The 11,090-nt window shown below is 36.6% G+C and overlaps 1 protein-coding gene across 3 annotated transcripts in view; it reads right to left on the reverse strand.

The window, feature by feature from the left end:
• LOC127807579 (probable LRR receptor-like serine/threonine-protein kinase RFK1) overlaps window positions 1–9,692 on the reverse strand; it is a 32,976-nt gene extending 23,284 nt beyond the window's left edge. The window contains exons 1-13 of one of the 3 annotated variants that reach the window (XM_052345557.1): window positions 9,249–9,689; window positions 8,247–8,421; window positions 7,605–7,676; window positions 7,412–7,480; window positions 7,256–7,327; window positions 6,912–6,983; window positions 6,731–6,802; window positions 6,575–6,646; window positions 6,402–6,473; window positions 6,230–6,301; window positions 6,064–6,135; window positions 4,427–4,495; window positions 4,115–4,180 (exon numbers count right to left, since the gene is read on the reverse strand). In XM_052345557.1, the coding sequence (XP_052201517.1) occupies window positions 4,115–4,180; window positions 4,427–4,495; window positions 6,064–6,135; window positions 6,230–6,301; window positions 6,402–6,473; window positions 6,575–6,646; window positions 6,731–6,802; window positions 6,912–6,983; window positions 7,256–7,327; window positions 7,412–7,480; window positions 7,605–7,676; window positions 8,247–8,421; window positions 9,249–9,384 (1,091 nt within the window). In that variant the 5' untranslated portion in view covers window positions 9,385–9,689. Of the gene's footprint in view, window positions 1–4,114; window positions 4,181–4,426; window positions 4,496–6,063; window positions 6,136–6,229; window positions 6,302–6,401; window positions 6,474–6,574; window positions 6,647–6,730; window positions 6,803–6,911; window positions 6,984–7,255; window positions 7,328–7,411; window positions 7,481–7,604; window positions 7,677–8,246; window positions 8,422–9,248 lie in introns of all 3 variants that reach the window. The other 2 variants (XM_052345556.1, XM_052345558.1) reach the window with 2 other exon arrangements.
• Window positions 9,693–11,090: the final 1,398 nt, after the last annotated feature.

The following is an 11,090-nucleotide window of genomic DNA, read 5'->3' on the forward strand; positions in this document are numbered from 1 at the left end:
GTGAGCATTGTCATGAGCAAGCAGCATAGATCAAAATTCAACAGTTCCACTGTTAGAAGTAAAGTTATCTTGGAATTAGTTCATTCTAATGTTTGGCAAGCACCAGTTTTATCCCAAGGAGGTGCAAGATACTTTGTATCTTTTATTGATGATCACTCCAGGAGACGTTGGGTGTACCCAATCAGAAGGAAGGCCGATGTATTCCCAGTTTTCAAAGTGTTCAAAGCGCGGGTAGAACTTGAATCGGGAAAGAAGATCAAGTGTTTGAAGACTGACAATGGAGGAGAATTCACTAGCGATGAGTTTAATGATTTCTGTCAAGAGGAAGGTATCAAGAGACAGTTTACTACAACATACACTCCATAACAAAATGGAGTGGCAGAGCGGATGAACAGAATCTTGTTGGAGAGAACAAGAGCAATGTTGAAGACTGCAAAACTAGCGAAGTCGTTTTGGGAAGAAGCAGTCAAGACCGTCTGTTATGTGATCAATCGATCTCCATCAACTGCGATTGATCTGAAAACGCCGATGGAAATGTGGACTGGTAAGCCAACTAACTATTCTCACCTCCATACGTTTGGAAGTCCTGTATACGTAATGTACAATACCCAAGAAACAACGAAGCTGGATTCAAAATCCAGAAAATGTATCTTCTTGGGATATGCTGATGGAGTCAAGAGGTATCGCTTGTGGGATCCCACTGCCCACAAAGTTGTCATTAGCAGATATGTGATATTTGCAGAAGATAAACTGCAAGGAAAGGAAAATGATGGCACTACAAAGGAAAAACCAGAGACTACTACAGTTCAAATAGAAAATAGACAAGAGGGAGAAGATGCAGATTCTTCTGAAGCAGTACCAGAACATGATGTACAAGAACCAGTTCAACCTAAGGCTTCTGAGGTTCGGAGGTCAACTCGTGACAGAAGGCCCCCAACTTGACACTCAGAATATGTTACTGAGATCAACATTGCATATTGTCTTTTAACAGATGATGGAGAGCCATCAACTTTCCATGAGGCTACTAAGAGCCCAGATGTATCCCTATGGATGACAACAATGCAAGAAGAGATGGAAGCCCTACATAAGAACAAGACATGGGATCTTGCTCCACTACCACATGGAATAAAAGCCATCGGAAACAAATGGGTTTACAAGATCAAGCGTGATGGCAATGATCAAGTGGAGAGATATTGTGCAAGACTAGTGGTAAAAGGATATGCTCAGAAAGAAGGTATTGACTTCAATGAAATATTTTCTCCAGTGGTATGACTTACTACAATTCGAGTAGTCCTGGCAATGTGTGCTACATTTGACCTACATCTTGAGCAGCTAAATGTGAAGACGGCTTTTCTTCATGGAGATCTTGAAGAAGAAATATATATGCTCCAACCAGAAGGTTTTGAAGAGAAAGAGAACTTGGTTTGCAGGTTGAACAAATCTCTATATGGTCTCAAACAGACACCGAGATGTTGGTATAAGAGATTTGATTCCTTCATCATGAGCCTTGGATACAACAGACTTAATGCAGACCCTTGTACATATTTCAAGAGGTTTGGTGAAAGTGATTACACTATTTTGTTGTTGTATGTGGACGACATGTTGGTGGCAGGCCCCAACAAAGATCGTATTAAAGAATTGAAGGCACAGTTGGCTAGGGAATTTGAAATGAAGGACTTGGGACCAACAAACAAGATTCTAGGGATGCAAATTCACCTAGACAGAAATAGCAGGAAGATTTGGCTTTCTCAAAAGAACTACCTAATGAAGATCTTGCGACGCTTCAATATGCAAGATTGTAAGCCAATTTCTACCCCACTTCCTGTTAATTTCAAGTTATCCTAAAGTATGTGTCCTAGAAATGAAGCAGAGAGGAAAGAAATGTCTCAAGTACCATATGCATCAGCAGTGGGAAGTTTGATGTTCGCTATGATCTGTACAAGATCAGACATTGCACAAACAGTGGGAGTGGTTAGTCGGTATATGGCAAATCCTGGTAAAGAGCATTGGAATGCCGTGAAAAGGGTCTTGAGATACAGTAAATGGACCACAGATGTTGCATTGTGTTATGGGGGATCAGACTTTACTGTCAGAGAATATGTTAACTCAGGTTATGCAGGTGATCTTGACAAAAGCAAATCCACCACAGGATATGTGTTTGCACTTACTGGCGGAGCTGTAAGCTGGGTTTCAAAACTGCAGTCTGTTGTGGCCACGTCAACAACAGAAGCAGAATATGTAGCAGCTACACAAGCTAGTGAAGAAGCAGTATGGTTGGAGATGGTATTGGAGGAACTTGGGCACAAACAAGAGAAGATTTCTCTGTTATGTGACAGTCAGAGTGCCTTGCATGTTGCAAGGAATCTAGCTTTTCATTCAAAGACAAAACACATTCGAGTTCAGTTTCACTTCATTCGTGAGAAAGTGGAAGAAGGAACAGTGGATATGCAGAAGATTCATACAAAAGACAATTTAGCAAACTTTATGACAAAGGCAGTCAATACTGACAAGTTTATTTGGTGTCGATCCTCTAGTGGCCTAGCAGAGACGTAAGCAATAGGAAATGGCAGGGAAGAAAGAATGGTGTGAAGATTGATTGATTCTCAATCAAATCTTCAAGTGAGAGATTGTTGAATAGTCAAAGCAGCCAGCACATGGAATTGCAATTGCAATTGGAAGGTGGCCAAATCAATTATTATATTGAAGGTTGGCAGCCAACCTTTGTTAGGCAGCAGCCAATTTTGGCTGCTGCTCATGCTTGCTGCCTAACCCATTTACACGTGAGGAAGGCCTATAAATTGGCCTCCCCAACTCATTGTTGAGCATCCCTTCATCTCATCTTCTCTTCAAGCATTCCATTCATCAAAGGTTCTCATTTGTAGAGAGAGAGAGAGAGAGAGTTAGAGAAAATAGTGTTTTCTCCTATTTTCAAGAGAGATTATGTTGTTGTTATGTCCTTGTGATCTAGAGAGAAAATTGTAACTTCTATTGTTTCCCATAGTGAATTCTTCCATCCTTACCCGTGGTTTTTACCCTAATTTATTTGGGGGTTTTCCACGTAAATCCTTGTATTCATTTTATGTTCAATTTATCTCATTTCAACTATTAGTTGCAAGCCATCTAGGACCCATCATTTTCCAACAGTTCGAATGTAGACATTTACAACAAGTTTTGTATATTTAATTCACATGCACATATTATTATTTTAATGATTTGACATCTATAATAATTTCATATATTTACTTTGAAAGTGAAAGGAATATAATTGTAATTTTATTTCTCTCTTTTACTGTTCCGTCCCCTTCCATTTTCAATCAAGCAGAGTTATGTTATGCTTATTTATATTTCACTCTTACCAAAAGAATGAAAGGGTAACAAATTTTACAGTACTTCGCTTACTCTTCTATTCCTTTAAATTATGTTGCGTTCCATACTCTACCCCACCCTTCTCAACAGAGGCTAACAGTCAACTTTGCATCAAATGGCAGTTTTCATGTGGTAGCTGACCCCCACAGTCAACTGCCAGTCAACTCCCGAGCTTCCTTTCATTTCTTTCCTTCTCATTTGCTCATATTAATTTATGGATGTAACAACAAAGAAAGCATAAGAGAGAGCAACAAAGAGCATTAAGAAAAAGAGAGTGAATAAAAGAGTATAAAAGGTCCAACAAATAGACCTCTATTTATATAAAAGGGAGCATGTATGCCCTGAGGGGCATCTTGCAGCCAAGGCTCCAGCATGCAGCCTTGCAGCAGCAATGTAACTGGGACTGGGCCAAGCATGGCCCACACATTGGACTGCGCCCAGGGCTAGAAACCCTGGCCTAGCACAACCGCAGGGCCATGCCTGGCCCTGTTCATGTCAGGTCATGCATAGGCACAGCTGTTACATGTCTAGACTCTAGTTTAGACATTGCTGATAATTAGTTCCATCTTCCAAAAAATGCAGTTGATTAATTTCCTCGTTTTGACTATCCAAAGCTAATTTGGCCCAACAAGATCATAAAAGCTTAGAAGTCCAATGAGTTATGAATTAAACTGCCTACTGACAATGATACATTCAAATGCAAATTTTGGAAAGTATGCATTAAGACCCAAAAAAAAAACATACATACATACTACTTCCTTCCTTCAATATTGAGTCTGGTATGTCTCCACTTAGCATGTTGCCAGTCAAAAACCTGCTCAAAGCAACATCAGAAGAGTAATACTGGAGCGTGATGACAGTGAAATACAGAGTCAGGTGTAAAAGGATAATAACAAAAGAACTCTGGGAAGCTTGTGAGAAAGGTAAATGCAACAAATTCCTTCTTGAGAAACTGACCTGCCTTGTTTCATTACTTTTATCACAGCCACAGGAGAAATTTTCTGAAGTGCTACTTAAAACATAACTAAATTCAATGTAAAACTTCAGGTTTCATACTTACACAAAACTCAAGTGCTTTCCACTTATCTCATCAGATATTTTTCCGACTAGCCTGTTAAAACTGACATCTCTGTCCAAAATTCATATTGAAATGCAAGAGGAAACAGTTAAAAGAGGCAGAAAAAAAAAGCTTATGCAGTTAAGATTATTTAACAGTCATGTGCATTCCATAAAACCTTTACCTATATATATATATATATATATTTATTTATTTCCTCTCAAAGATACAGAAACTTTATGGATGAAGGAATAGATGTACAGAAGTGAGAAGAGGAAAGTCCTACTGAACAGAACCAAATGAAAGGGCAGTGTCAAAAAGAAGAAGGAAAGAAACCCCATAAGTAATTGACTTACAAACCTCCAGCCAAATATTATACTAAGAATTGACCGACAAGAAAACCAACGAACAATTGGAACACAATCAGAAAATTAAAATAATGCTCGTCCTCAACATGTTACAAAAATTCCATGGATCAAACCTTGTACTTCTTCAATCCAATTTACACCTCACAACTTTTACATCGAAGGATAACACGATTTTGAAACACTAATTTCAGCATGAGAAAATGCATTAGTTGTTTGTGCCAATTTTTGTTTTTCCAGCATGAGAAAGTGCATTATTTTTTTATGCTTGCCTTGTTTTTCCCCATGACTACAAGAAGATGCCACACTTTTCCCTCTGTCTAAATCCACTTTCTATAAAGATAATTTCTTCATTTAAATCCAAAAATTGCTTTCTTAATAGGTAAATACAGCGCTTTAGTGGTTTTTGAAAACTGTAACCCCTAGGACAGTACATGCAGAATAGAATTTAGAAAAACGGAAGATGAGAAAAGACACTAAACAAAACTTGGATAAGCTCAGGGTCAGATATCAACCAAAAGAGCATGTTAAGCGTTCAGCTGTTCCATGTCAAAACAGCAAAAATGAACATAATTTCATATGCATTACATCAGATACTTAAGTGCAATATTTATTCGTTGATCATTGTTCTACTTTTATTTCCAGGAATTATTTGATTCTCCTTCCATTTCTTTTTTTAATGTCTATAGAAAATCTAAGTAAACCCCCTGCCCTGAGCCAACAAAGATTGAATTACCGCCAAATGCTTTCCATCTTTAAGAGGATAGATTAATGTGGCTCCACCATTTGAAGAACGTTGAAGATCTACATACCCAACTCACTGAATTCTGAGGATTATCAGAGACCAAAAAGATGCATTTGTTTTCAATTCATAGCTTCTGGCTTGATTAAATTATAGTTCCAAAAAATTATTTTCTGGATCTAGAACCAGATAAACTGAAGGCAACCACAAACAGGTTATGAAAACAATTTTAAGAGAATTAATCTCAAAATCCTTTATTTTAGAGAAAAAAAATGTTTTCCCTTCTCCAAAATTGTTCCATACAAAATTGAAGACTACATGAAAACAAAGCAGCTTTCAAAGCTTCCAGAGTTTTTGGTTCTGGAAATAGTGAAAACAGATAAAACAAAAACACAAAAGCCATAACCAAGCATAACCTTAACAGTCTAAATCCAGCCATATTGAATGCCGCAGAAATGTAGTTCATTTTACACTCAAGTAAACTCTATAAATCATTAAAATTTGCTCAAAATAGCTTTAGATGATTTACTTACAACAGTTGCAGATTGTTCATTTTCCAAATGTATTCTGGGATTTCACCGGAAATGTTGCAGTTCCTCAAAACCCTAACCCAAAAAGTGAAATATATATACATTTATGAATATTGGATGAAATGCACATGTACACCTACAAAAATTGATAAATAATCATTGAACGTACAAATTTACTAGCAATGTAGCATTGCTCAGGTCTGGAAATTCCTGAGCTGCCCCATTTATATCACTAATTCTCCTGGTTAAAGAGATGACACCAAGAGCAATGTCATCAAATAATAATAAAGCAAGTAAAGAAACAGAATTAATTGTTAAACGTAAAGATGTTCAGTGCTCACAGTTCAACTAAGTTATTAAGAAGGGATATAGCTGATGGAATGGATCCTCCTAGTCCACTTGCAAGCATTTCCCTTCAAAGGAACATATTAGAATTCATAAATATAAAAAAAAAACAGCTATCTACTTAGTCAAATCTCAAAAACAAAGAGTCCCCAGCAGATAAGAATCTTACAATCTTGCAAGTTCTTTCCAATTCTGTAGGAAATTGGGTATTGCTCCACTGAAGTTGTTATCATTTATCCTACTGCATCATGCAAGAGACTAGTGCTAAACTGACACCATCATCAAAACAAATTAAGAAATTAAGGAAAATGCTGCATGGGCTTACAAATCTGTTAAGTTTTGGAGCCCAGCCAAAGAAGTTGGCAGCATTCCACTCAACTTATTTGAGGACAACATCCTGAAGTTACAATGTCATGTAGGTGAACAAACAGGTTAGATATTTTTTCATCCTTCATTGCCATGATTCAAGGATTTTCTGTAAGTAAACATGGAATGTGATGTCTTACAAAGTTTTCAAGTTAATTAGTTTCCCAATATCAGGAGGAACACTTCCAGAAAATTGGTTTGCTTCAAGACACCTGGTTCCAAAATGAAGAATTACTAGAAGAGAAATGCAAGCATATCATCAATAGTTTCTTAAAACTGAGAGGTAGAAAGATGTTCTTGTTGGGAGGTAAGTGACAAACCTTATTGATTTTTAAGCCAAAAAACAGATGTATATAAGAAAAAAAATGAGGGTATATTTGGTACACTTCTCTAATATACTTTCAAAAATTTGAGCTGTTTCAGACATTGATTATCACAACACTCCAAAGAACAACTTTGATCAGAAAAAAAGCAGAAAGCATACAAGTATGTGAGGCTAGAAATATTTGCCAGATGCTTCGGAATGTCCCCTGATAGGCGGTTTACAAGTACAGAGCTGCATAAAAACCATCTCTAAGTTCATAAAAGAAGAAACTAACAATTTATTAGTTCACTCAAAACAAAACAGATACGAGCTCACATTGAATTCAATTGCAAAGAAGCCCATTCAGGAGGAATTGTACCACTGAGGTAATTGTAAGCAAAATCTCTGTGAAGATAAGTATGGATACAGGTTAAGTATACCAAGATTTGATTCCAGATTGAGGATAGCATAAACTAGTGTCTCAACTGTTGAATATCTAGCATGAAGCAGGCATTTGAAAACCCCTTACATATCTTGGACGTAAGGAAGCTTCACCAATTCCGGCGGAAGCACACCAGGAAGGCTATAACCTTTAAGCACACTAAATAAATGAAAAAGAAAATAAGTGTTAAAGGTGACATTAAAAAATTAGTTGGTAACAAAAATTTATGTTGGCAAATGTTGACTTCTGTACAAAACTGAAAGGACTTCCTCAGAAAAATATTATAAACCACCTCTATCATTCCTTTATTTAAAGAGAAATTATTATTAACATTTTTCTTCACCAAGGAACCTTAGGGAGACACAAGCTACTGATAGAATAAGATGGAGGCACAAACTACATGGCATATGGAGAGTTCATAGCCAGGACCAGCAATCAAAATGTCATGCTACAGCTTAATTGTGAGAAAAGGGTTGCAGTAAGAATGGGTTTAACCGACATAATATATAGTCTCCTCATTTGAAAATGAATACATATTTTCACTTAATAATAACATCCTTCTTTGTGGTTTTTCATCAGAGGTTGGTCAAAAAAGAAGATTAATTCATTTATCTTCATTTGTATGGTATGGTGCAAACGGAATTCTGCTTGTACAAAAATGAAGAATCTGAATGAGATTGGCCTGCGGGCAGAAGATATAGGACCACAATAAAAATGAAGAAATCATACATCTTCACAACATGACAATACGTATCATTAGCAAAGTCGCATTGGCACAGAACACTGCTTTCTGCGCTGCTTGGTGCCCGTGATGTTACTCCAACTTTTTCAACTTGACATGAATCTTCATTGAACTCCCAATATTTTGAGCCCATTGTGGTGACAATTTGCTGGAGAGCATCCACTAAATGGCACAACAACAAAACCACTTAATTACCAACATAAGCAAAACTATAAGCATAACTGAAATAATTTCAAGGTAAATGTGTGTCCATATAAGATTAGAAACAACATTATCCATAATAAGGATATACAGTGGCAACTTTAAAAAAAAAAAAGGATATACAGTGGCAACCTATCCATGTAAAAGGAAGACTAATAACCACACATGTTAGAAATATGGTCATGAATAGACATGACGCCATATCCAACGGGATCTAGGTTTAATGATGTTTTTGTCGTCAACTCTCTGTGGTAAGTAGTGAATGTAAGCAGTAAAGGCCAATAAAATGCCAGAAAAAATTAAAACCAAATCCCAGTATATTAGTAAATAAATTGGATAAAGCCGTCAAAAATTCAATATCAACTAGAATTTAGAGGTCAGTAACCAACTGACAAGCTGTGAAGAATGTCGGTACATTAAAGAATGCCATTATTTTTTTCACCAATGCTTAGCCGCAATTTCATAGAACAAATAAACCATTCTTGCTTCTAATGATTACACGTCCTTCACCCGCCAATCACAGCAACCCACTGTATGGACAAAGGGAACCCAATGAGTCGAAAGAGGGAAGCCCCCCCGAACTCAATCTCGCAGTCCTCAATTTGACTACCGAGAAAAAAAAACCAGTAAAACTTCTAAATCCTTTGTTTCACATCGTCTTGATTCACCAAAATTCAAACAATCCTAAACTTAAAATACCACCCAAAAGCTCAGGCCGCTTCACTGACACATCTTCTCTCGGCACCCAAACAGCAAGAACCCTCACGTAAAACAGGAAATTATCTTACCTTCATCTTGTGGCAACTTCGAGTCAGCAAATCTCAAAGACCAGAAGCAGCACAGGCCCATAACCAAAATCAAAGCAGCATTTCTGGGTAGCATGATTTGGAGACAAGATGTGCATACACCTGCATCGGTATTCATACGGATGCAAGCCTCTTCTACATTCCGGATTACGAATCCAAGTTTAAAGGTACAGCGAGAGTCAGAAATGATAGGGATAAAAAAAAGGAAATCTCAGCTGGGGCTAAGCTCAGAATTGAATAGTCTGACCTTTTGTCCGTATTAATTGATGATACGACTAGCTGAAAAATAATTTCAAGGAAGCTTTAGTCTACCAGTTTTCCGATTCACAACTACAAGCACAAGGCTGCTGCATGAATTTGATCCATAAAGTAACAACGTGGTTACTGGTTGGAAATTATTTGTTTTTGAGCAAATGGGCAGCCACTAGGCCAATTGCGACTTTCAGATGAATTTAATTATTTTTGGTTTTGAAAGTCTCAAAGGGGAGTCGCCAAACGCAATAGAAAAAACACAGCTTTCCAATACATTATCGGTAAATAAAAGTTATAATTAGAGAGCCTTAACCACTAAAATTGGTTAAGCAGCTTTGATGCACGTGCTTGGTTGGTTGTAAGATAATTTACTTTACTGACTAAATGGGTCTCTATCCAAATTGAATTCAATCTCTTTAAAGAAGTGTCTTTCATAATAACCCAACAGTATAAAACTCGGAAAATAAAACATGCTATGAATTTTAAACCAAAATTTCACATAAATATATTATCTTTCAGTTTGAAATTTTATAACTAAAAGACAGTAGTCACGTGAACATTTTTTAACTTATTAGTTGACTGGAATCAAAGAAATAATTCTGGATTGGTAATTAAGAAAGTGCTTAGTTGCTCCAACCATCAAAATCAAACCCATGTTTAAAATGCCTCGGTTTTACGAAACCACCCGCTTTACTTAACACCCAGAATCAGAATTATCATTATTTAAGTAAACGAAATTTCCTGGCACTAATCAACTTTTTCTTTTATTAACCTTTTCTCTTCACCCAAAAAATTGTTAGCTTGTCAACGTCATTTGGCTTTGATTCTTCCTCTTTCATAGATGTTTGTTAGATTAGGAAACGTCAACGGGGATTTCATAGCTAATTTTGTGTACAAATATATAGCTTCTTTCTTTGACTTTGTATGCAAGACAACTAAACGAAGTCGGACGAACTAAATATCGTTCGCCGGATTTGGGCTGCAGTGGCTTCTGGAAAAAAGTATTGGGCTGTATTTTAAGCCCATGACTTCAAAACAATTTTCCAACCCAAAATTCGGGCCGAAACTTAAGGCCCAATTTCTTGTCAATTTATTAGAGGCCCGTGTGAATGGGTTCATTAATATATTACATGTTGTGTAAGTTTGAACTGGTCCTGTGGGATTGATTATTGTATCATGCAGGTTCTTATATATGGGTCATTGGATCATGTAACCATGTGAGAGACAAAAAGTGAGAAAAAAACAATAGAAAATTGCATCATCATCACAAAAAAAAAACAAAAAATCCATTTACGGAAGCATAATTTGTATATGTTTTACGGACAGATTTTCAGGTTTTACTGATGAGTTACTGATTTGGATCATTAAAAAAAAAAAAAAAAAAAGGAAAAAGAAAGGCATAGTTTTGAAAATCATTACAAGATGCTGGAGGTTGGAGGAGAGTTGTGAAGCTGTGTTTTGAGAAGTACAAGGAAGTGTTCAGATCAGATTATTGCGTTTGTTTACTTGATTTTGTTCTTTTCTTTTCTTTTTTTAAGTCAAAATTTTCAAGAGCACTTGAACAGAATGAAT

This window comes from Diospyros lotus, chromosome 8 (genome assembly GCF_014633365.1).
Source record: "Diospyros lotus cultivar Yz01 chromosome 8, ASM1463336v1, whole genome shotgun sequence".
Classification (NCBI taxonomy): domain Eukaryota; kingdom Viridiplantae; phylum Streptophyta; class Magnoliopsida; order Ericales; family Ebenaceae; genus Diospyros; species Diospyros lotus.